The sequence below is a fragment of the Chanos chanos genome, chromosome 6, assembly GCF_902362185.1.
Source record: "Chanos chanos chromosome 6, fChaCha1.1, whole genome shotgun sequence".
Taxonomy (NCBI): domain Eukaryota; kingdom Metazoa; phylum Chordata; class Actinopteri; order Gonorynchiformes; family Chanidae; genus Chanos; species Chanos chanos.
This window is the reverse complement of record NC_044500.1, coordinates 37,160,415-37,186,838: the sequence shown is the minus strand read 5'-3', so window position 1 is coordinate 37,186,838 and position 26,424 is coordinate 37,160,415. Positions and strand designations below refer to the sequence as shown.

The following is a 26,424-nucleotide window of genomic DNA, read 5'->3' as shown; positions in this document are numbered from 1 at the left end:
AGCAAAATGTCTTACCTGTTTGAGCTATGGTTTTATATTTCATTTTCAGCAACTGCCAAGTGCGCTTTGTGCCCATGGGATTGCTCCTAAATGAAAATAGAATTTTATTCAATTACATTCCACCACTTCCACCTGTAATATTAAAAGAAAGTGTGCTTACATGTTAAATGAATAGACTTCTGCATTCAAACTTACGCATTGACTCGGGCAGCAATTCTCTCACACGCCAATTGTCTCGCCTTTGCCGATGCAGTTGTGTTGCCCCTCCCCCCCCTTTTATTTTTTTGGAAAATGTGCTCATACTCGCCATAAACACGTATCAGAATTTCTAACTGCAGCGGGGTGAAGTAAAACGACTTTTGTTTTCTCTGGTTGCCATGGTGAATCGTAGTATCGGAGCTCCATTGCTGATGGCTTTTTATAATTGTCATGCACGCGCTTAACTCGGAGTTAACATACTCAGAGTTGATCGAACCAACTCAGATCAGCTTTTCTGGAACCGAAAACTCAGAGTTTCCTATCTCAGGGTTCATCAACTCAGAGTTCAGGATTAAACTCAGAGTTTGTCAAACCCGCTTTCTGAAATACCCCCCTGATCTGTAACAAAGTTCAGATATGTTCTGGCATTCAAACATCTGTGTAAATTCATGGTATCTATAGCCATAGCACTACCAAGACAAGGACTGCCAAGTTGTGCTTTATTGAGCTGCTGTTCTATCCCCCACTGTTTGTGCCCCACATGTTATTTTGTGAATTTTAAAATTATCTCCCTCAAATTTTCTCACCAGTGAGTTGTTTCTACCTGCAGAGCTGCTGCTGACTTGTGTTTTTTTGGTTTGTTGCACCCACTTTTGTAAATCCTTTGACACTGTGCTTCATGAAAAGCTCAGGTAACTGTGATCAATTTTTGTGAATGGGGTGGTGTACCTGACTACTAACTGTGTACATGCATAAAATAACCTCTATTTTCTACTAAAAACAAAGGTTACAACTCATATATAACACATACACCAATTTGTGGTTCAACTATAAGAAGATGTTACATCTTCCTTCATCTAGTGTGAGGCGTGCAGTGGAGCTGGACCCAAATGAAAGACACGGTGATGGTGGTAACAAAAAAGGAGGACTTTACTTACAAAAAAGCAGATAAATAAACAAGTGCAAACAGGAACAAAAACTGGATATAAACGGTGCAGCCAAACAGTGTCTTCAAATGAAAACAAACAACAATAGACTAAGGATGAGACAAACACAAGGTATTAAAAACAGAAGTAGAACTAAACTGGGGAAACGTGATTGGTACAAATTAACAAGGCTGAAACGAGGTTAATAAATAGAATAAACAGGATCAGGTGAGGGGCAGAGACAGACACAGAACAGGAGCACAAGACAATTCAAAACAAAAGTCCAAAAACAAGGTGCAGGCTGTGACATCTAGATTTCCACTCTGATGTTTTAATATCTGTAATTTATTGTTGTTCTGCACTACAAGCTTGCTGCACTATCTTGCTTATCAGAAATTATTTTGTCAGTTGACCCATAAAAATACAGCATTAACACACTGTCATACCATCACACTGAAAAAATGCACCTATGGAAAAAAAATGCCCCCATTCAGTGTGACTATCAGACTCTTGTATGTGTTTGAAGATGGAGATTATAAACTGGTAGATAAGACATCAGTCGATGGGTAATGTGAACTACCTGGCTGCAACAAAATTTCAGTCATTTAAGTTCATGGTTTCTTCCAGATATCATATCTCTTGTTGTTCCAAATGAAGGTTCTAGGCCATCCCTTATCTGCTCGAATATTGCAACTCCCAGTTATTTCCTGATGAATATATAAACTGTGAAGTTCCACAGGGCCATAATCCTTTCGCAGTTGCAGTACCCTAGGTGAGTAATGCTGCCAATGAATACAGGATGAAGTTGTGCCCTTCGTGAAAATTCAGATGACAAAGGAATAAACTAAACGTCTATCCTGGTGTAACTGTCAATTATCAACACATTGTTATTTGATCATTTTCATGTGTTTTGCTTGTTTATCAGTTGTTCCTGAAATTATTCCTGAATTTCATTCCTTTGAGTTACTCTACAGAGTGAGATCCAGCAGCATACAAGAATACTGAGAACAGAATGACCAGACTTACAGTCCTAGCAGGTACACAATGTTAATTTGCAATAACATTGCCTAAGGATTCAAGTTATGATCTCTAGTCACATGTGTGCTGAAATGTATATACAATGACTTGCAACTCCTGTTTTTCTTTAGGCTTGTGTCTGCTGCTGTGTCACTTTGGTGAGTCAGATTAATTTATAGTACCAAACCAGACACCCTTTTCTTGGCTGCTCAATTTTTGTTGAACTTTTGTGTTATTCCACTCTAGGCTCTGGCAAACAACTGATATGCTATTTCACCAATTGGTCCCAATACAGACCTGGGATTGGGAAGTTCACACCTGCAAGTGTTGATCCATTTCTCTGTACCCATTTGATCTATGCTTTCTCCGTAATCAACTATGCTAATGAGCTTACCACATATGAGTGGAATGATGAGGTTCTCTACAAAGACTTCAACGGCCTGAAAAACAAGTATGTTCATAATTGACAATTAAGAGGCAATTTTATATAATATAAACATGTAAAATGTCTTTCATTTGAGTATATTCACATATTGAAAATATAACATATGTTTGTGTTATTAATGTTTTAGTCCATACAATTTCAGAATTATATATGTATATTAAGTGTACAAGGGATAATATTCAATGAGGTGTACTTCACTTCAAGTGGAGTTCTTTGCTCTGCCTTGTCCAATATTTTCTGGTACTGGGACACCTAATCAGGCATTATCCTGCTTGTGTCACAGTCACTTACGAAAAAATTAATAAATTCATAATTGAAATAAATAATACAGAGACACCTAAAAAACACTATATTTTTATGGTCACATCTTTATAGTCCCTGCGCGTAGTGTCCTTAATTCAAACAATACATGTATATAGCCCAACTAAAGCAGCCTACAGAATCTGTAAGGTTACAAAATCTGTAACCTGAGACTGCTTATTCAATGTAGTCAGTCTGTCAGTCGCAACATTTCTTATAAGAATTTCATGGTATTTATGGAATAAGTGGAGTAAATAAACAAAATTAATGTGTTATATTTATATTGTAAGTGTATTAATAGACTACTATGTTTCACATATAGTCTATAAGTCATATAACATGATCTTAAATAGAGCTAAAACACATTTGAATGAATTTAATGAAAATCTGACATTCATTCACATTTTAAACTCCTAAAAATATTTGGACACATTGAATGTATTGTTTTATATCCATCCCTGCAGGAACCCAACACTTAAGACTCTTTTGGCTGTTGGTGGATGGAATTTTGGCTCCTCACAGTGAGTAATTCAAGCATAATTTCCTTTGCACAATGTCCACAAATTATACATTATATGATAATCATTTAATGCAGTGATTCTCAACTCCAGCCCTGGGGGCCCACCGTCTGGCACGTCTTTGTTTTAACTCTTAATTATCACATTTAATTTAGCAAGGGCTTGATCAATTGATTAATTGATCACTGGAATCAGGTGTGTCAGTCCTGAGTTAAAACAGTGATGTAATATGGCATAATGTTTTTGCAGAATTTTACCCAGCTTCGTTCAGTGTGATACCACTTTAAACATTATAGTAGACTGATTGGACCATGACAACTTAACTGCTATTTCACCTTCTCCATCCTTATTACCGTCCCCCCCACCCCAACCAGGTTCACCATTATGGCATCCACAACAAGCAACCGCCAGAAGTTCATTCAGTCAACAATTGCTTTCCTGAGGACCCATGGTTTTGATGGACTTGACCTGGACTGGGAATATCCTGGAGCTAGAGGGAGCCCTCCTGAGGACAAGCAGAGATTTACACTTCTGTGCAAGGTTACTACTGGCAACTGCACATAGTGCTGTTGGTAACAGTAATGTAACTTCCTGTTAGTTTAGCATGGCTTTTCTCCTCCCTCACCACTTTGTTATTCCTTTCCTGCGCAGGAACTTAGGGAGGCTTTCGAGGCTGAGAGCCGGTCCACAGGAAGGCCCGGACTCATGCTGACAGCTGCAGTGGCTGCAGGCAAAGGGAACATTGATGCTGGATATGAAGTTGCAGAGATTGTCAAGTGAGCAGAAACAAGGCAGATGTTTGTTTTCTGATCTAAAATTGCTCAAGCATGGCAGCTATACAGTTTGAAGTGGTTAAAGTACTCATATAGATACTCATATAGTCGCTCATATAGTTACATTAAACATCCATAAACATCACTGTGTTTTCCAAAGAAATAATGTTTCATGTCTGGCACTGATAAGTTATATGTTTCATATATTTGCCTGACTCTGTAGATATCTAGACTTCATTAATGTGATGACCTATGACTTCCATGGCACCTGGGAGACATTCACCGGACACAATAGCCCCCTATACCGTGGATCACATGACCAAGGAGAGCTCATCTACTTCAACACTGTAAGGCATAACATGAGAGGACTTTGCACTGTAATCTAATGAACACAGCTGGACAACTCTAGCTGTTTCATGAATAATTTGGACATCAGCTATTTGAATCTCTCAGGGTGTCTTCACCCTCTGAAGACCTACACAGAGCCTGCCATCTGCAAAGTATTTAAGATGGCCTTCAAAAAATGTTCTGAATGTTTTGTGAACACAGCTGTGTTTTTGTTTTGCTTCTTACTTTTCTCCATTTCTTTAAGGACTTTGCTATGAAATATTGGAGGGATCAGGGAGCACCCGTGGAAAAACTGAGGATGGGATTTGCTACATACGGTCGCACGTTTCGCCTGAGCACAGCAGCTAATGGAGTTGGAGCCCCAGCAAATGGACCTGCCTCAGCTGGAACTTACACACGTGAGGCTGGCTTCTGGTCCTACTATGAGGTAAGGCCTTCAGTGGTTTATGTAAAATTACTCAAATTATAAATGGTTTATAATTTTAGATGACAGTCAAACTGGCAGACATTTAATGATAATGAAGTTAAAACATCCACAAAGCTGTCCTTGTGCTTGGTTGCCAGCTGTTATGGTGGATATGCTGACAGCATATGCTGATAATATTTTTGTCATGTATTTTCAGATCTGCGAATTTATCAAAGGTACAACAATCCAGTGGATTGAAGATCAGAAGGTGCCTTATGCAACTAAAAGCACTGAATGGGTTGGTTTTGACACCAGGGAGAGTTTTGAGACCAAGGTAATTTCCATTTTTTGGAGAATGATGCTGGATTGCAATAGTACTACTTAATTATTTACAGGAGAAGACATTTATTCTCTATCTTTCCCTCCTTTTAGGTCCGCTTTCTGAAAGAGAATAAGTTTGGGGGGGCCTTTGTCTGGGCACTTGATCTGGATGATTTTAGTGGACAGTTCTGTGGCCAGGGGAATTATCCTCTCATTGGTCACCTCCTAAAACTTCTTGATATCGGTAAAATCTTCTAAAATCTAACCTGTAGAAATATTTTAAAGAATCAATAGTTTGACTGAACACAAACAAAATTGCCTGATACGTTTTGAAACTTAGACTGATTACAAATCTTTTCTTCTCAACTCAGAACTGCCACCTCTGCCAAGCACCACAACACACAAACCAGGCATTACTACCACTCAAAGGCCAACCACAGCCACCACTACAACAACCACACACGCACCTGGGACTGGGTTTTGTGCAGGGAAGCCAGATGGAATCTATGTCAATCCTGATGACAAAACCAAATACTATGACTGTGCTGGAGGAAGAACTTATGACAGACACTGTGGCACGGGTACAGTTTTTAATGATAGCTGCAAGTGTTGCTCTTGGCCTTAACGCTAAAAATGAACCTCTAAAATATGAAATGGAAATTTATTGCTGAAGGACAATAGCTGTTTTATGCCATCATTATTTGTTGAAACAAAAGCAAAACACAGAATCTTTTTGTCTTTAATTCATTTTTTTTTCTTTTCATGATAAATAAATATTTTGCAAAAGTAATTATACACTTCTTTGAGCATAAAAGTAATAATTTAGGATTTATTTTTCCCTAAACGTGTGTAACTTGAGCATATTTTGAAATTATGAAAATAAAAGACTTAACTTAACTCATGTAACTGTGTCAAAATTGGATTTCTAAGTCAAGAAATGTCCATTTCATGATCGTGTGAAATGACAATAAAACAGGTATACGAGACATTACAATGCTTGACAGTAACTCAGCCCCCAAATATTAAGGACTTGTAATTTTCTTCATGCAACCTTGCTTGTCTCATTTTCTTGAGAATATGGTGTCTAAGAAATTGTGCTGAGAATAAAAGTGAGACGTGAGAAAGGAGAAATAGCCACACCAACCAGAGCTGGCTGGTTATGCAGGTTGCAGGATAAACCAACAGGAACTACAATGTGTATAAGAACCTCTAAGAGGAAGAAAATATATTAAGTTGACAACCTCTGTACCAGTTTATATTTGTGACCATCATCAAGTAAGCTTTTGGTTCCTATCAGCGCTTTAGAGTGTTTATGTATTACGACATGCATCATATAGGTGATCATTTCTACTTGTTTTGCCTTCATTGCTCCCCATGGTTGTTTAATTCATACTCACATTGAATTCAACTGAATTTTTATACAGGAATGTAAATCCTTACTGTCAACGTAATGCAAGTTTATAAATACGTTACAAGGCCAGAGCATGATTCAGATTTTTTTCTTGTGTAAAACAAGTGATACAATACATGGAGAAAATGTATCTAAAATAGGATTGTAAAAAGCACAATGACAGAATAGTTGAATTGTATGAAAAATGCATAATTAAGAATGCAAATAGTACATTTGCGAATGCGTCCAAAATGCTTTTACTTGGTCATTAACAGTGATGCAAAATGACTGAAGTCTCATTAGGTGATTCTTTCACACTTGACCATATTGACAGCTCCCACAAGGAGTTACATGAGGATAAATGAACAATGCCTTAAGAGTTTAATCGAATCATTTTAATTCCAACAGGAAAATCTTCATCTTTTTCAGTAGATACCAATGTTATGTTCATTTAGATGTTATGAAAACAACTTCAGCCAGATTACAGTTGAAGATTGTGACTATGGTCATTTTTGGTTAGACTATGTTAATTTGTGGTTAGATTTGTAAAAAGTTTTGAGAAGAAAGTAAAACAATAGAATATTATAAATAGTAAATGATGGGAATTCCTCACAATGTGTGAAAAAGTGTGTCTATTCTTAGACTAGAAGGTACAACTGGTCTGCTGTTTGCTGATTTACATATACACTTCCATGAACTAAAAATATATATTGTTTCTTTTTACAGCCAGAGTATTAAGATGACGTGTTTGCATCTGATCTTTGTCAGAGATATAATCCTAACTGCTATTAGAACAGGGTGCAATACTAACTGGAGGATTATGAAGGTATAAACTTAATGGTAGTTCCATGGAACAATGAGTTTGGGGAAGGTCAGGAGAGAAAATACTAGAAAATAATAACCAGATCTGATCAATTTTCATGCAAATTAAAAATGAGACAGCTTTACGTAGTAAAGCCAGCTCCTCAAATTCTGGGTGAAAAACAGGTTGCCTATTGCTTTCTTTAGAACATGACTGTCCAGAGGGTGGAGCTTCCTATTTCCTCATGGTCTGGCTAGATAGCCTATGAGAAGACAACTTTAGACCGGTATTTGAGAGAAAATTCAAACACCAGAATTTTCTTATTAGGTTTGTACATCTGTTTCTTAGCCCATCGAGGCATATTTATTTGGAACTATTTTGTATTCAGTTATGAAATAACCTGAACATCCCTTTTTGACCTTTTCTTTGTCTCTGGCTGTTTCCACTCATCTATCATTCACCATTGCCAAGGGGAATCACAGAGATGAAGGCACTTGTTACAATAAACAATCATTGGGTGAAAAATGGAAAGAAAACAAAAACTTATTTTGTTCATTCCCCTTAACTGTAAAGCAGCATTAATCTTATAAATCAGCTGTGAACTGACTCTGAAATTTAATTTATACACAAAGTATGTAATCTGCTGTCTTGTCATGCCTCCTGTGTTGGAGTCTATATGTGCTTTATTTGTGACACACATTAGTTTGTAATATGATACATATACCATACTACATATACCAGATGATCAGAAGCTGAGGCAATGTATTGTATTGTGATTGGTGGACAGTGTAAATGAGACACCTTGCAGTGTATGGGTTCTGGAATGCCCCCTTAATAGCCTGAAAGGGACTATATGAGATTCTGACTCTCAGTTCTGTGCTAAGAACTCAAATACCTAAGGCCTCCATTGTTTGTGTGACACAGTTTTGTGATACTTGTCTTCATGTATTAAATGTCCATTGGCTACAGTCACAAAGAACATGTATCAAATTTTCTGTGCCACAATTCATTAAGGCTTTATGTTTCAGTTTACAGAAAATACCACCTGTATATTTACAGAGGAAAAAACAGCTTCAGGTAAAAAGAGCAGAAGACCTAAGTCTTAACTTATTTTGCAATGGTACTGAAGGGCTTTCACATACAGACATACACAGTAAGTAGTGAAAAATAAATAAAGTAAATACAAAAACTAAAATGTATCTCAATTTGTAATTGCGTCTGTGAGGACCAAGCTCTGTGTGCACAAAAGCCTAAAGTCCGCTCAGCTTTTTTCGTGTATCTCTGTTCCTGTGTACTGTTCCTCTCTCAAGAAATGTCGTTCCCAAATATGGTTCAGAAAGTCAGGTTTTCAACCACTCCAAACTGGTTTGTCTTTAGATGTCTTTTTCAGAAAAAAGACTTTTTCAGAAAATCTTTTTCAGAAAAAGACTTTATTTCTGCTCATGTTACTCTGTCCATCCACTTTGTGATTCTGACTTGGACCACACCAGAGCACTTACCCTGCCCTCTCCTCAGTCCCCATGAGGGTCTCATGTCCCTTTGGGAGTACCATTCTGCTCATTACTTCCTCGTGTTAATTCTCTCTGCTGTCTCTGTATAGCATCTATATTATCTTAATTGAATACTGATTTTTTTTTTTTATTACTACCTCCAGGACCAATACGTTGCCTCTTAAAAAAAACTTGACACTCTTCTTATCTTCTTTCTTGATGATATCATCCCCTCATGCCTCTGGATGATTTCAACATCCTCCCAGATATGGTCGAGTTTGTGAGAATCTTATCACCCAAGGCCCAAGGTTGCCACCCAAGGCCAACAGTCCACTGGTTCTGGTCTTTGCAAAGAACTGCACTATACTTTAAAATATATATATATATATATATATATATATATATATATATATCCCATTTCTACATATCTGGCCACAATGTTGTTTTTTTGTCTTCCTCTCAGTATTTCTTCTGCCCCTTTCCCTCCACATCAAGACTTACCTGTAGAGGGTGCCTGAAAACTCTTTCCCTTTTTAACCTTCCCTTAAATGCTCGCATATGTTTCCTTGACACTGCTGTGACACTTGCGTTTGGGAGACAGTTAAGGAGCCACTGCCCTTACTATTCCAGACCTGACAGCAGCCTTCAATACAATAAATTATTCTACTTTGATTGCAACATTAGCAGAAATGAGCAACAGAGGTTCTACTCTTTCTTGCTTTGTATCACATTTAAAGGGCCAGTACCATCAAAATGCCCATGGAGGAAATGTCTCTGCAAACATATCTCTCCACTGGTGTTCCACAGGGATTGGTTCTTTGCCCACCACTATTCTCTTTATATATTAAGTAAGCGAATTCTGTCATCAAATCACATGGCTTTCGTCATCACTAATACACATATGACATGAACCTTTTCTCTCCTGCCCATTCTTTGTCTCCAAAGAGACAAATATATTGGGTGCCTTTCCACCCAGTATATTGACCTGGCATCACATTAAACTTAAGCCTTAGCTGTTTTGTAAGCTGAGTTTGAGGTGATGTCTTTCTGTTCAGCATATTCCGCTGAGACAATCATAACCTCAGAGTCAACTAGGAAAAAAATGGAGTAATTGAGTTAGTGAAAAACAATCCACAATTGAGGACTTTTTCCTCTTCACTGGTTGCAATATACTCAGTGCTTCTAAAATACTTCCTGGAAAACACACACTTGTAGCTGTTCTGATCTGCAAGCTGAATAGCCACCTGTTCTCTCAAAGGTCCTAGGGTATTAAAGTCCTTATGGTGGCATAAAGTCCAAGTGTCATTAACCATCAATAAGCACTGAATTCTTTTTTTTTTTTTTTTTGAATTTCTCTTCAGATAACTTTGTTCTGGATTACTGTGCCTTCAGGAGCGTGCACTTATTCTGTTTTACTGATTAACTAATTATTATGTGATAAATGACTGCATTTTTCTGTAGGCTGCTCTGTATAAGGGGGTTTGCTGAATGAATAAATGTTAATATGAACAAAGACTTAAAAAAAAAAAACACCAGCTCATCCTGAAACCCTATGTGCCAGTGAAATACTGAACTTGTCAATTCAGTACCTAGTCTCTTCAAATATGCTGTTTTAACTTAGATCAAATTTAATGTCAAACTGATTATGTTATGGATGACACATGTCTGGAGTCTTTTTCAATAGTTGTATAACAAATGTTCACATTTTTTCCTTCTTTAACAGCCTTCTCAGTCTAATCAAGACAAAACCTTTGGGCTACAATGTACAGACAGTGTTTTATAGATTTCATACCCTCCCTCAAAGATGTGTGTGGCTGTAATGTGAGAAGATGGTTAGCATTATACATGTATTATATTCCCTGTCTTTTCCAGATCTTACTAACCATACCTTGTGATGAGAGTTCCTCATGCACTGCACATGGGAGATGTTGTGACAATAAAAATGAACCGTAGGATAACACAACTGACCAGTAAGACTTTACTTGCTTTGTACTTGTATATGTTTTATGTATTTTCTTCAAGTAATTTTACTCTGTTTTAGAATAGTCATGTGGTTGATGTTTAAACATACTGATAAAATTAATGTTGTAGGTCTGAATCTGCTCCTTCAGTATGGTGAGATTTTCTTGTTTCTTCTTAACTTTTATGTAAACTAGAAAGAACAGGAAGCAAAAAAATTCAGATACTGATGCATGTATAATATTAGTAAATTATTTATTCATTTAATTAAAAATTCTCCTTACATATGCTTTAAACCCAGTAATTGTATGCTTCTAAGTCTCATCAGAGATGATAAATTGCACTGAGGTGTTTTGTTTTGCTTTTTAACCAGTTACAGCAACAAGACTGGTGTGCTACTTCACCAACTGGTCCCAGTACAGATCAGGAGCTGCTAAATATCTGCCTGAGAATGTGGACCCTTACTTGTGCACCCACTTAATCTATGCTTTTGCAGTTATAGATTATGATAATCAAATAATAACCAGTGAATGGAATGATGAGACTTTTTATACTGCTTTCAGAACTTTGAAGACTAGGTATGCCATACTAGATATTAACTGTGTGTTCATCCATGAGATCTTACCACATTGTTTCATTATATCTCACTGTAATTTAAATTCAACCATGCAATATATCATAAAAGTAACAAATATTTTATTTTACTTCATATCACACTATAAACCTTATCACATTATATATACACACACACACATATAAAATCTATCAACATGCTTCATACCTTCAACTCTTAAGTTGATTATTTGTGAGGTACAGCAGAAGTGTTTTGTAGATGATTTGTTTGTGAGACAAAAATTCTATCTTAAGAAGATTATTTTGTTACTTTTTCAGAAATCCAAAACTGAGAACTTTACTCTCTGTTAGAGAGTGGAATGTTGTAAGTGCCCAGTAAGTTTAATACTTCATCTTCATCTTCTTGCTGACAGCACCCTCTATGGTCCAAAATTACTCATGCAGGCAGAGGAAACTGTACTGCACTTCGCAATAGCCTTTATTAAATTTGAGAGGATTTGGTATTCTACTGTGAACTTATGATTTGCTGAATAAAACAATATGAATTCTTTTTTACTTTATTTTTTGACCAGTAATCCAAATTACAAGCTTGTGGTTGTGGCTATATATGTATTAAATATAATACCTTGATATTTCAAATTACATTCCGTTATTGTTCATCTCAGCAGGTTCTCTATCATGCTGTCCACTCCAACCAACCGACACACTTTCATCCAGTCATCCATTAGATTTTTGAGAAAACATGGTTTTGACGGATTGGACCTGGACTGGGAACATCCTGGATCTCCATGGAGCCCTCCTGAGGACAAGCAGAGATTTGCATCGCTGTGCAAGGTACCAGCTCAAAATGTAATCAGTCTCAGTCGTAGATTTAGTGAGTTTGTGCTAAGCCAGACAAAAATTGTTGAAATTTACTGTCTTTCTCCTTTTTGAAAGTTCTAAAGACATGTCAGCAATACAGCAATCACATGAGAGTGATCACAAACATAAATGCTGTTAGCATTTGCTTACCAACACCTTTCTGAAATATGCAGGAACTTTTGGACGCATATAAATCAGAAGCTGAGACAAGTGGAGACACAAGACTAATGGTTACGGCTGCTGTGGGGGCACAAAAGGAGGTGACTGATAGAGGGTATGAAATCCCAGAGATTTCAAAGTAAGTGTGATATTTCCTGCTCAATCAAAGGATCATTATAGATGTTTTGATGTACAGCAGCATGTTGGGTTTCGTGCCTGCTTTTGTGTTTTTTCAGATACTTGGACTTCATTAGTGTAAAGACATTTAATTTCCATGATACAAGGGAGGGAATCACAGCTCATCACAGCCCGTTGTATGAGACCATCCATGAAGCAGGGGAGTATTCCATTTCAAATGCTGTAAGACAGTTGCATTTTGTAGGCACCTCTTTTCAAGCTGGTTAGATTAGTATATACATTGCTGCAATTCCTTAATTTCCTTGCAAATTCCTGCACACATGAGTCTCCGAGTCTATGTATGGCCACGCAAAGTGTCTGATTATGTCCCTTTGGACTCCCAGCAACAGTTAATAATGTAGTAATGAGATCACATGAATCCAAGTTGTAAAACATACCTCTTGGAATGTCACTCAGTTGCCCGGTGTATTTTACGAATAGCACATGTTATGGTGCTCTAAATTTCTTGTAAGCTCTTACTGAATTAAAGAAGACTGAGATGTGTGAGAGGTAAACACTGAACCAGCATCAGGTAAAAATAGCTTTATCTTCCACAGGATTTTGCTCTGAGATATTGGAGAGACCAGGGTGCTCCTGTGGAGAAACTTTTGATGGGCTTTCCCACATATGGCCGCTCGTTCACTTTAACCACAGATAAGACTGGGGTTGGTGCTCCCACCAATAACTTTGCCTCTCCTGGACCATATACTCAAGAAATGGGACTCTGGGCTTATTTTGAGGTTAGCCAGAGGACCTGCACAAAACCAAAAATTACATTTAATTATTTGTTTGTTTGTAAAATATACACATCTGAACAACTACACACCCTAAAGCAGGTTTAAGGTATTTCCACAAAACAATAGTGTGTTGTGTTCTCTTTCTATAACAGGTCTAAGTTTCCTAAATTACACATCTTATATTGCTACTACTTATATATTTTAATTGTACACAGACTTTAGGGAGAAAGCACAACAAAAAAACATATAACAAAGACTGAAGGAATTTATGTAGAATGAACTCATTCTTCATGTATTTAAAAGACACAAATATTATTTTTTATCATACATACTTTACTGTGTCCTCTTTAACAGAGTGATACCAGTGCTGGCCTAAACTATTATTTTATTTTATCTTAGTCAGGTGTTGTTCTGAAAAAGGACTGGAATCTACTGCCTTGCAAGATTTTTTAACCTGACTTTAATTAATTTACCTAGTATGGAAAAAAATGTATTTTTTGTACAAGGTGGTGCTACAGACAATACCCAAAAAGTTTTAGGTTGATCTGCAGTTTACTGATTAACAGGTAGGCGGATGAACTGATGAATGAATGGCATTACAGATTGATTCGTTAACTGATTTTAAGCCAGATTGTGTAACTAAATGTAATGTTACCAATTTAAAGCAGGTAGTAAGTCAGAGCGTATTCCTGGCATATAATAATGCTTTGCTCTGGGAAGGGATTATTACAAATAATTTTCAACAATGGCAATGTGCTGAATACTTCTGTTTGCTTATATAGGTTTTGTGGAATTTGTATTAAATCCCAGTCTTTGACACACATTCCTTACCAGATCTGTTCTTTCATGTACGGGGGCATTATCCAATGGATAGAGAAACAACAAGTTCCATATGCTGTGAAAGGCAATGAGTGGGTAGGCTTTGACAACTTAAGAAGCTATGAGTGTAAGGTATGGTGATCACCAAGTGTTTCATTGGAACACTTTCATTCTTACTTTATAAATTTAGATCAGTTGCTGTTATGAATAACAATGCTGATTTTATCTAGGTACAATACCTGAGAGAAAATAACCTTGGGGGTGCTTTTATATGGACTCTTGATATGGATGATTTTTCTGGGCATTTCTGTGATCAGGGAAATTACCCCTTAATCACATACCTCAAGACCCTTTTAAAGAGCGGTGAGTTTTAAAACATTTTATAAATATTTGTACATTCATTGTTGTTGATAGTGAGCAAGGTGCACCAAAAACAGAATTGTACAATAATACATGTATACAATACTTGTATTACAGTTATGATATAAATGAAGTCTGGTCATACAGGGAGGTTGTTTCAAAATCATATGTAGATTAATGTATAATCTCCTGACAACTGATATGCTGTACTGAAAAAAAAAGACCACATGGTTGAAAAAGTGTGGACATTTAATACCACTGATGACACATAAATAAATAACTTGTGAGGGGTGTTTAAAAAGCCAGTCTTGAATGAACAGCATAGAAAAATCGGTTCAAAAATATTCTAAGGCACTTGCCAGACAGAGAAAGAAAAAACAATGTGGCAAGCGAGAATAAAATTCCCATGCTGTCGTGAGCTCCAACAATGTACATTTAGTAGCATAACAAGTCATATTTTGAACTGAAAATATCCTTATCAAACCTGAATCTAGAAACATCACTTGTGGTGTGATTAAACTGACTGCATACAAGCTTCCTAGAGGTGGTAAACTTTATTATTCTGTGCTAAACATAAGGTTTTGCGAATGAAGTGTAACCTGTTAAATATATTCCTCCACACCAGAGTGGGTTTTTTTTTTTATTTTATTCTATCTTATGGCTGATTAATTATTCTATGTAAGAGAAGATTCATGCAAGATCCTTTAAAGAAGTCATGCTTATGATAGGCATGTCACTCTCCAGAGCTAGAATGTGAATGCATTCTTTCAAATGTATTGAATGTGTTTTTTTTTGTTATGTTTTGGGTTTTTTTGCCATGGCACACTAGCACTGCTTTCTCTCCATGCAGAAATATATTTTTCCACACCCACATCAGCATCTATTACCATCCTCACCAGCACCATATCTACCTCAATATCCACTGTTAGAAGTACCACCACTCCCACATCCTTCCAGCAAGCCTCTGCCTGGAGAACTTTACCACCTAAATGTCTGCACGCTCTCACTAGTGAGCTGGCACTTTCTGATAGATTTTGTGCAAACAAACCAGATGGGCTATACCAAAAATCTGACAATCCCATTTCTTACTATCAATGTGCAGGATCCATTACTCACATCTCTAGGTGCACACCTGTCACAGAGCAAAATAACGGATGGAGAACTCAACCCTCATGGACAGCAGCTGTACTGCTATTTTGGATGGCAACTCTTCTATATCTAACAAATATTTGGTTTTATAAGTGACAGATTCACACCATTCAATTAAGGACTGTTAAAAATAACTAAATAAAAATGGGGGTATACCAAGCTAGACTAATATTAAAGACCTGTAGAGGTCATACCATTTTGCTCATCCCAGTTGTTTTCTTCTTCTGTTTAATATATGGTTGACCTTGTAAGCAAATTAATAGTGGGGTAAAAAAAAAAAAAAAAGGGAGACAACGAGGCCTTCTCATCAATAAATATCTACCTCAAAAAGAGAAGCTCTCAAACAATCATTTTTCTCCTCACTTGGTTTCCAGGAATTTAGACAGAGTGTAATGATTTGATATAAACAATTATTGATTTTACTGTCATGTTTTCATAGCTCTTCAATTGTAGTTAATATTTTATTAACAGATCTGTTATGAATTAACCTGATTCTTGTCTCTTTAATTAGGATACATCATTTGTAAGTCATTGTCTATTTTGCCATGATATGAATAAGCTCTTGCTGCATCAGAAAGTCTCATAAAATAGAAAAATAACAACATAAAACATATGTTCGTGATGCTATTTTAAATCAATAAGGAATGTAATGTAAGTATCCTAGAGACAAAGAAAAAAATAAAACATCGTTTTGTTCGCTTGTTTATGTTCTTTATTTATAACAGTCATTCTAACAGTCATTTACAGGCAAAAGAGGATTTATAAAGTTAATTCTGTACACCAAAAAACAGATGTCAAAAACTATTGAAGAAGCATCCCATTGGTAGAAAACACTAGATAAAACAGGCGTGACACCATATGTGACACCGGGAAATGGCGTCGGTATAGACATATAACAAAAAGATTGCTTTCTCGTTGTCAGTCAAGACTATAAGTCATTCCGTCCAAAATCCGTCCTTGGATTCGTTTACTTTACATTTTAATGCTACCAGCTTGTTGTTAAACAGTTAATACGAGATACACGTTTGGTCTCCACGTTTGATAGATTAAACAACCAGAAGGAGAGGTTATGATATTTGCTACATCTAGATTCTAAATTGCTTCACTCCTGGAGCGGTCGCCATCTTGTTCACGGATTAGAGTGAAACGAAGAGAAAAGCTGGGAACATCGACTTGTCCTCTTGTATGAATCCAAATATTTTACCTTTCGTTTAGTAGCACCGGTAATTAATTCGCTCTATTTATGTTCTCCATTGCATTTATTTTGTGTCGCTAGCTTTTCAGGGAACTAAGTCACAGTCTATGGTATGATAATTTGCTATCTGTTGGCTAGTTGGCAGGGTTAGATAAGAAGGAACATGGGCCTGCTTCAGTTCTCGTAGAGCTAACGTTAGGCGGTTTGAGATTAGCTTATATGCAAGCCTTCTGAAGTTTTAGCTACAAAAATAGAGAGGTCTTGCCTATAACCATAACCCATTCAGTATAAGGAATAGGTTAAGCTTGCAGTTATAGCGTTAAACCGTTAACTGCTTTTAAATGCCTTAGCTGTTTTTTCTGTCTTTTATGTAAATGTTAGCCGAATTCACATTAAGGTTAGCTAGACTGTTTTTCATTAGCTAACGTGAGCTGTCGTTGCGAGCCGATTAGTTTAAAAAAAAAAAATAGGCCACGGAAATAGTTAGAAAGTAGAACTGACGAATTCGAAAATAATTGTATTAGTTAAAAGGCTCGCCTAACCAATGAGTTTTGCGCGAATTATTCGTCGTCGAACATGACTTATCCCTTGCTCATGCTCCTCAGATCCACATTACACAGTAGCAACAATGAAAACACATTGATCCTGTAATTCTGGTAAAATTCGTCTGGTTAATCTATGTTTTGTGCTGTGTAGGTGTTGTGATTTCCTACTTGTTATTGGTAAACTAGGGCAAGATCATAGTGAATATAGTTTATTGTAATAGCAAATATGCTAACGATCAAGGCGGAAGCTAAATGTGAAGTGCCTGTTTTGTTTGTGAGTATGAATATGTTTGACTCAAAGTGTATAGGTTACAAAGATGACATTTGGCATTATGTACGACCAAAAGGCTCCATGACAGTGATGTCAGCGTGGTCACGCAGATACAAAAATTGGTATTCCATGTTCATAACATAAGCAAGCTAATATCTGTACGATAAAATGATTTCGCAATGCCATACGTAACCTAACTGCACTTACAGTGTGGTGATGCAGTTCTGTGGAACGCAAACAGCTCAGTGCCGTCAAACTTAAGTCAAATTTTACTCATTAAGCATTTGACTTAAATCAAAATCAAGCTGTTCAAGCTCTCGGCTGCTGCCAAATTAATCTAAGGAATATAACTATACTGCCTTCTCAGGATCCGTTTATTCAAGCAGATTGCCTGAGACTGAAAAAATTAGGCCTATATGTGTATTTGCCCAATATGCTCTGCTCATGTGCTGATATGACTCTGGTGAGAAACTGGAGTACATGTATTTAACTGTCACTATGTTCATCTGTAATGTATTCTCATACATGTAACTACCATGTTAGGCACTTGGGGAGTTTGTGGGGTTGTTTTTTCTTTCCTTTTAAAATTTAGGCTGAGATGGAACATGCTCACTCCTGAAGACAACTGGATATGGATAGCTTATTTAATGAAAATTAGATTCCCAGAAGATTCATGCACTGGGTTTTTTTTTTTTTTTGGAACTCATATTCCAGTTTTTTTGTTTTTTTTTTAAATCCCACCCTATTTATTTTTTCCTCCAGTTGATGCGTTTATCCCCTCTGCTGCCCAGTGTAAGACATAGCAGCCTAGAGGATTCGCTCCCTGCGCCATCACTTTCAAAATTTCAGCTCCCTTATTTTTTTTCCTCTGCTCTTCATCTGGGATGACACTTAACAAGAGGAGAATTTTTTTCTTTCCCTCACCCTGTTGAAATATCATCCTTATCCCCCCTTCCCTCCCCACCAAAAAAGAAAAAAAAAAAAAAAAGACTCTTGCCCTTGCACCGTCAGTCGATAGTAGCAAGGCAGTCTGGCGGGCTCAGGTCTCAGAAAAGGGAACGTAGGGCACAAGTGTCTCTTGCCCTTTTCAGTCTTAACTCACGGATCAAGTATTCCTTCAGGAGCCTCACAAGGTGGAGACAGCCTTCGAGAAGCGCTTGAGAACGGGAGAAATCTTCTCAGCCGCTCCAGGTGAAAGGAATACTAAAAAGACTCTTCTCATATGTCCTCTAACATAAAAAAGCTTTTGGAGTATAACCATGTAAAGTGTCCCTTTGGTGACGCAGCTTACAGCTGCAAATTAACACAGAGTAAATGATGGTATGAATAGGCATGTTTCACTTTAATTAGGAAGCTCCAGTGGGCCCTGTTGCCGAGATCCCCCCCAGCCCTGAATTCTTCCTACCCAAGAAGAGAATCTGCTTGCCTGTGACAAGATGACAAACCATGGAGATGACTGCTACTTCTTCTATTATTCAACATGCACGAAGGTAAGATGGGATAGCAAGAAAGCAATGACTGGCAGGCTCCAACCAAAATTAATGTGTAGCCTAAAAATGAGTTACAAAAAGGATGTTGAATATCATGTACGCAGGAGTTGGACACTGAAATTGTGTATTGTTTATATGAAATCAAACATATGGAGAGATTAAACTGGGTAACCATATGCATTTCACTCTCTTAAAAGGGTGACAGCTGCCCTTTCAGACATTGTGAGGCTGCTATGGGCAGTGAGACTGTCTGTAACTTATGGCAGGAGAACCGCTGTTTTCGTAGTGGCTGCAGATTTCGTCATATGGAAATAAAGGTTAGTATACACTTAATCTTACGGTCCTGATTTCAGTTATTTTGTTACATTCAGTGTTTGCTGCAGTTTTAGTGAAGGATAAATATAGCCCTGCAGTAGACTGGAACGTTACACTGGCTGTTATGATCTTACAGAAAAAATGCACACACCCTAAAATTTCTCTGGCTGTGTTGAGGAATTCTGACCCCTGACTCTCTTTTGCTGACAGAAAAACCGTAAGGAAATTGCTTGCTATTGGGAGAAACAGCCAGGTGGCTGTCAGAAACCGCACTGTGCCTTCTACCATGAGAAGCCACGTTTCTTTGATGGGGTTTTTGTGCCCCCCTCTAGAGGTAAGAAGCCACCCCAGACCTTGCAGTCCAAGACCTGATGTAAATACCATCCACAAAATGTGCTTTGTACTTTTTTGCATTTAAATCTCTACAGTACTCTGAATGCATTTTCACAATGTGATACCTTGCCAGTTGTGAAGAAGGAAGGAGAGGAGGAACCACCTCTGGAGGACTCAGCGGCCGCTGTACCTGCGCCAAACTCTAACCCATCCAACCCCCAGCTCAGAGGGGTCATTAAGGCCGAAACACAAGAGAATGTCCCCAGTCCTACCCATCCACCTGTGGTCATCAACCCTGTAGATGATGATGAGGATGATGATGGTTAGCATTTTGGTTATATATCCCAGCTGGAGTACATATTTACAATTTTAATAACTGAACAGATTAAAATTTTGCTCATTGTTATCTCACTGTACAGATCAATTCTCAGAGGAAGGAGAGGAAAATTCACCACGCAAACTTGCCATGGGCTCCAGTAAAGGTAAAATAAACAAAAACAACTAATTGCCACTGTGTATAATCTTTGCTTACACCTTAATCAGTAGTTGTGAGGTAAGACTGAGATTTAAAAGATTTTGTTTCTTTTATAGATGATTCCTTGGACTTTGGTATCAAAACTCTGGAGGAGATAAGACTAAGGAAGGCTCTTAAGGCTTCACTGAAGAAAGCTGGTAAGTTGATCTTGTGTCCTTTATCATTTTTGCTAGATTCGGTGTACTGACTTTGTCTTTAATACAGAGCTGCTTTTAATCTTGTCTGAAGAGGTAAAATTCTTTTATCGTTTTTCAGGTCACCCTTCTGCACAGATGTCCCATGGCTCTGATACTTTAACACTAGTCACATCACATAATAATGGAGCCAGCACTGAGAAAGAGAACATACGGCTGTTCAAGAAGCCAGTGACTGTCAATGCAAAGAATGGTATTACACAGTTGTAACTTGTATCTTGTCTCTTTTTTTTAGCTATAAAATGTTAGACATTATCTTTAATATCATATCATTGCCACAATACAGACTCACCCATTTTGGAAGAAGTTGGAAAACGAAAACTTACTGATAGACTTGGGAAAAGAATCATTAAGAAAGGTAATGTTGCTTCTCAATACTGTAATTCATGCCTGTTCTTTTCCCACACCTCTAAGCTAGAGGGTTCTGTTGGTGCTGTTTGAAGCTGTACCTGAGCAAGACCACCAAGTGAAGAATCACAATTCATTGTTTTTCTCTTTAATGTGCAGACCAGCCCATGGATGGTGAGCTGCCTCTAAAGCGCAGCCTTGCTGAGCGTTTGGGTGGAATAGTGGACTCCACTGTAGAGGACACTGATCAGTCTCCTCAGAAATGTAAGAAACTATATTTACTGAATTACCTGAGCTCTAGTGTTGTTTGCATAGTAATGGCAACTCTCCCAACCTCACTTCATTTTGTACTGTTTTACTTTAGCTCTGAAACCAATTCGTGAAAGACTCGGGTTGACTGCAGAGCTCAACGCACCTGAAGCACCTTCATCTAGTAGCGAAGCAAAGTCCTCAGGAGAGATTCGAATTAAAACTCTTGAGGAGATCAGACAGGAGAAGGCTGTCAAACAGAATCAAGCCAAGCAGAATCAAGGGACCACAGCACGTACTATAGCAGCTGTAGACACCAAAAGTACATGTCCCACTAAAAGAAGTGAGAAATCCACTGCTGGACCCCATGTGAAAACATTCTCTGAAATTCTTCATGCCAAGAAGAAACTGGAGGAGGAACAAAAGAAGTTACAGGAGTGTAGCCCAGAGGTTACAAATTCAAGCAAAAATGATTGCCCTTCAAACGCAGGAGCCTCAGTAAAAACAGCTACCCAGACTGGAGATGTTCGAGTGAAAACCCTGGAGGAGATCCGCAAAGAGAAAGCAGCAAGGTTACAAGCTCAGGCCCAAGAGCCCTCAAATGCTGAGAACTCTGCCCCTAATGACGGTGCCCCCAAGAGACGAATTCTACGTATTAGCAAAACTTCTGGTGTGACCTTTGGTTTATATTTGTGTCAATTTTTCGGTTATGTCATTACATATGTTCAAAATGTACTAATGAATTTATTTTCTGTTTTATAGTAGCGGGCAACGCTAAGGCTCAGAAGAAAGTGGAGGTTTCTGAGAAAAAAGCCGAACCTGCTACAGAGGTAAGGCTCTGTTTCCTTATTTGAAGTTTCAAGTGTATTGTTCAAGAGCAACTTTGAGATCTAAGCCCAGTTTCCATCTCTCTTTTTAATGTAGGCTGCCTCAGTGAATAAGAAAGAAGAAACCTCTGGTGAGGTAGTTAAAGTGAAGACGTTTGAGGAGATCATGAGAGAGAAGAGGCTCCGCCAGCAGCAGGAGGAGCAGGTGTCCTCTCCTGCTCAGTCAGTGAAACCATCTGAATCTGCTATGAAGCAAACCCCTGCACTGTCTGGAAAAGAGCAGTCAACTACTGTTCAAGTGGCTGCACCGGCAGTGTCCCAGCCAAATTCAGAACTCTCTCCTCAACCAAAACGACCACGTATTTCCCTCAAACCCAAGGCTACATCACTTGTTCCTGTAGTTGTGCCTCAACAGAGTTTGTCCCAAGAACAGGGCAAGGCAAACTCACCTAACTCCAGTCCTAAGAAACCCAGCACAGGGTCTACACTCAAACTACCTGTGCCACTGGCTGAAGATGCTCCCTCTCCAGTTCCCATCTCTGGGCACTCTCAAACCGAGGACACCCAAGAAATCCACAAGAAGTCCCCGGGCCAGGCAATGGAACCGAAAGGTAGGTTCAAAAGAACAAATACCTGTCAGTTATTGTTTTTAAAGATCTTTACACAGGCAAAATTCCACTTTGGAGGCATTCAGCATGTTCAAAACTCAGAGCAGGGAGGAGGGTTGTCATAGGACTGGTATCCATGTGTAAAAGTGTTTTGCAGGACATCCTGACAGTGGTGAAAAAGGAAATATTAGAAGGAGTTTATTGTCAGGGGTCAGTTGGACCTAAAGGAATCGCCAAAAGACTAAAAGATCTTGTTGTTTTGACTGGTAGAGATAATGAAAGTAGCATGTGTTGGTTCCATACTAGATGATGGCTGGCTGTTAATCTCTGATCTTATACTGCTGTGAACATATGGGAATTTTCACATTCTGGCCTGATAAGACTGCATGGTTTCCTTGCTGAATAATTACATTATCACAACCTTGATTAATAAAGCCGGCTGTGAGGACATGCATGAAAAGTAATACCAGATAATTGAGGATATCTGTCACCAAGCCATGCATCATACTAATTTAGATGAGTCACAAGTTTCAGCTTTCCCTGTTTATTTCACATAATGGTTCCAGTTATTTAAACTTCTCTGTATTTCTCTCTTGATGAATTCAGTAAAATTTATGTGGCAAGTTTCCCCTGAAATGTGTTATATTCATCTCTGATACTTGCTCTCCTTACTGTGTTCATTTTTTTTACATTCTAATTCAGAAATGCATTTGTTTCTTATTTCAGTGAGGCCCAAATTGAATGTGAAACCATCTGTTGTGAAACCAGCGGCTCAGGTGAAACCCGGCCAAAAAAGGAAATTGTCAGGGAACCATCGCTCGGCAGTTGTGGCAGTGAAGCCACTGAATACTGCCTCTGCTGCTCAGGAGGAGCAACTACAAGAGCCACCCTGCAAGACTATAGAGGTTAGGCATGAGTCATACACACAACTAATATTATATCAGTGTTAACCATCTGATATCAATATCCCGAGCATGGAAGGGTGATTATTTATTCATTTTTATGCTAATCTGTGTGTTTCCCTCATTTACAGGGGTTGGCATCATCTTCGAGTGCAGATACCAGTCAGAATCCTCTGTTTTCACCCAGCGCCAATACAGAATCAGAACCCAGCGTTCTTCCTGATGAAGTCCGGCCACTTGAAACTAATAGCCTTTCCCAGCTGAGAGCAAACACAGAATCTGTAACAGTACCTCAAAGGTAAGAGTCATTTAGCTTTACTTATAAAAACACCTTAACAGGTTCTGTAGCAAAAAAAAAATTCAGATGGTACCCCTGATATTGACTCTTGCTAGAATTGTTGCTTAAGGATCATTTTGACATTCTGTCAAAATATTTTTTTCCCCTGCGCTATTGATCTGTTTTAGCCCTATAATGAAGACAACCATCCAGAGTAAGGGACGGCGGTCAAGCACATTATCAGCCAGGGCCCCTGTTGTCAGCAGTTCTTCTACAGTGGACGACTTTGAGGAGCTGATGAATGAGTTCACTGATGACCGCCTGGAGGATGAGATGGAGCTTGACCCTGGCAAAGGAGAGGATGACCTTTTGCTTGAGCTCTCAGAGATGATAGACAGTTAGAAATTGACCCCAGAGGATTTGGACTGCTTTCTACCTATTTGCTACCTATTTACAACTTACCTTTTAAGACTCTTCAGCCACTGCCACAAAGGAATACAACCAAGTTCTAAATTATTCAGCAATATCTAATTGGAAATGTATAATAGCTTTTTATCCCTAAACCCAAGACCTACCAGTTCTGCATTGTATCTCTTGGGGAGCATATTATGCTTATGGATATTTTTTGTTGTTGCTGTTTTTTTTTGTTTGTTTGTGTTTTTTCCCTCAGTGAGTACGGACTTCTTTTAAGATTTGAGTCTCCGTGTTAAGGTGTCTTTACTCTGCAGATTGTAGTGCTGTTTTGTTTTCATTTTATAATGTTCTATTTCTGCATATTCAGTGACATTTTAAATATCTTAGTTAAGTCTTTTTCATTTACAAACATAACTGAAGCCAAGATGAACAAGCCATCAAGACTCCCTCAGGTCTATTCTGTAACATTTCTGATGCCAGTCACCAAGTTGAGCCGGCTAGCTCTTAATTAAGAATGGAAAATCATGTATCATTGATGCAGAAAGTGTTACTCTGTATACTGTGTATGCCTAAGAGAGCTTTTATATGAGAGACATGGTGACTAGCAAGGGTAATTTTTGCTGCACTTTGATCAGTTTCTCTGTTTTACTTGCACATTTTTTCTGTGTAAAAGTTTATCAAAGGTTGTGACAATGAATAGCATCTTTAAGTTATCGTAACTGGGCCATTTTGCTTAAAAATGGCCTTTTTTTTGGGAAATAGGGGAAATTGTGTAATGTTGAAATTATTGTGTAAATTCAGGACATGTACTTTGAAACGGAGGACAAAGTGTTTTAGTTTAAAAAACCCAAGTGTATAGAGGACTTCTGACAATTTAAACCATTTATTCAGATTTGTGCAGATAAGAGTGAGTGCTGTCTTGCCTTACTGTACAGTAGCATGTTTTTTCCTTTTTATCATAAGTTTTACTGGGGACCATTCTGTGTCTTTTTTGAGTGATAAGGAAAAATTCAGTTGTATTAACACTATAAAAGGCCTTTGTCTCCCATAACATCGAATTTCCCTGTGGAAAGCAGAAAAAAAAAACATTTTACTGAGCTGTAAATGTGAAAGACTTTTCTCAGGGACAATGTTCAGCAGTTTGTTTCTGTTAACTGTGATGAATTAATCAAATGTTCAATTTCAGTCTGTTTGATGAATTCGTCTTCAGATCCAATACCTCCCTTTGTTTATCACCACACTGGTGCATGTTAACCTAGACCACACATTCAACATTAAGGATTCATCTAGAAAAATGTTATACCAGCTTGCAGTTGTCAAAATTGACTTGGATGTATCTCTGTAAATAAAAGATTCTTTTAGAGAAAATTGCTTTCAAAATCTGTTTCATTTTGTGAAGGGAACAAAAGTCAGGGCTGAAATTTACATAAATTTTATATTAGCTAAATAACTCTTGATATGCCCTAGTAGTAAAAACATTCTCTCAAAATAGGGAGAATGTTTGCACTTACACATTTAACCTACGACTAAATAAAGCATTAGAGAATGAGGTGCCCAAATATTCATATTCTTAAGATCTGATTATCCTCAAACATTTCCTTAACCTTCCACAAAATACAGAATTAACACCAAAATACAATGCAATTGTAAAATGTGTATGGAAAGGGAACTCTTGAAAACATTTGGAAATAATATTCAGAAAAGATAGTGAATAAACAAATAATTATGGTTTTGCAGAACAGACCATGTGCATTTGTTAACATAGATATTACCTGATTCATCCTCAGATTCTCATCAGTTTAACACTACTCTTCAATTTATACTTGCCAGAATGAAATGTTTATAGAGGCTCACTCTATACATGTATGTAAATAGATCTGCTGTTAATTATCAGGTCAATAGCTGCTGGTTTCGTACTTCTAACACACTGACTTGTTCCACATTTCTGGCACAGTGAGAAGTGACTCTCTTTTTATATGTCACCTGAAGAGAGTCAAATTTAATTCATTCAATCCATGTTTTGTTGTAAAATGGACTATAGATTATTCAGGTCTTTGATTCCCAGTGTTACACAGCCAGGATCTGCTGAGTGCATCACTGTTGTGAAAGTTAGTAGAGCCAACCAAGTAGCAAGTTAAATACTACAATGCGAGCCTTAACCAGGAAATATTTCATATCTAATACATGCATACA

General features: G+C 37.8%; 2 protein-coding genes and 1 pseudogene across 3 annotated transcripts; all 3 read left to right on the top strand.

Moving 5' to 3' along the window:
• Positions 1-2,136: 2,136 nt before the first annotated feature.
• LOC115815745 (acidic mammalian chitinase-like) lies at positions 2,137-5,877 on the top strand. Its single transcript, XM_030778744.1, has 11 exons — positions 2,137-2,161; positions 2,273-2,299; positions 2,388-2,592; positions 3,351-3,407; positions 3,779-3,944; positions 4,056-4,180; positions 4,401-4,524; positions 4,770-4,952; positions 5,149-5,265; positions 5,364-5,496; positions 5,624-5,877. The coding sequence occupies exons 1-11, from the start codon at positions 2,137-2,139 to the stop codon at positions 5,875-5,877; spliced, it is 1,416 nt and encodes a 471-aa protein (XP_030634604.1).
• A 4,999-nt stretch (positions 5,878-10,876) lies between these two features.
• LOC115815364 (acidic mammalian chitinase-like) lies at positions 10,877-16,121 on the top strand (annotated as a pseudogene).
• A 766-nt stretch (positions 16,122-16,887) lies between these two features.
• Positions 16,888-25,599, top strand: zc3h11a (zinc finger CCCH-type containing 11A). Of its 2 annotated transcripts, none has more exons than XM_030776223.1 (17): positions 16,888-16,951; positions 18,502-18,930; positions 19,090-19,229; positions 19,427-19,546; positions 19,755-19,878; positions 20,011-20,199; positions 20,297-20,359; positions 20,469-20,549; positions 20,668-20,799; positions 20,893-20,964; positions 21,114-21,218; positions 21,319-21,873; positions 21,966-22,033; positions 22,128-22,641; positions 23,365-23,543; positions 23,672-23,838; positions 24,006-25,599. In XM_030776223.1, exons 3-17 carry the CDS (start codon positions 19,176-19,178, stop codon positions 24,217-24,219), a joined length of 2,637 nt encoding a protein of 878 aa, XP_030632083.1. In that variant the 5' UTR covers positions 16,888-16,951; positions 18,502-18,930; positions 19,090-19,175; the 3' UTR covers positions 24,220-25,599. The 2 variants fall into 2 exon arrangements, with proteins under 2 accessions (XP_030632083.1, XP_030632084.1); XM_030776224.1 differs by having other exon boundaries at positions 16,891-16,951; positions 18,861-18,930.
• The last annotated feature ends 825 nt before the right edge of the window (positions 25,600-26,424 follow it).

Excerpts from the sequence above, each read along its gene's own strand:
- zc3h11a (XM_030776223.1), top strand. The coding sequence starts at position 19,176 with ATGACAAACCATGGAGATGACTGCTACTTCTTCTATTATTCAACATGC. Across the intron at positions 20,360-20,468 it reads TGCCATGGGCTCCAGTAAAG|ATGATTCCTTGGACTTTGGT; the intron begins GTAAAATAAACA and ends TTTCTTTTATAG. Across the intron at positions 21,219-21,318 it reads TGATCAGTCTCCTCAGAAAT|CTCTGAAACCAATTCGTGAA; the intron begins GTAAGAAACTAT and ends GTTTTACTTTAG.
- LOC115815745 (XM_030778744.1), top strand. The coding sequence starts at position 2,137 with ATGACCAGACTTACAGTCCTAGCAG. Across the intron at positions 3,945-4,055 it reads GATTTACACTTCTGTGCAAG|GAACTTAGGGAGGCTTTCGA; the intron begins GTTACTACTGGC and ends TTTCCTGCGCAG. Across the intron at positions 4,181-4,400 it reads GAAGTTGCAGAGATTGTCAA|ATATCTAGACTTCATTAATG; the intron begins GTGAGCAGAAAC and ends CTGACTCTGTAG.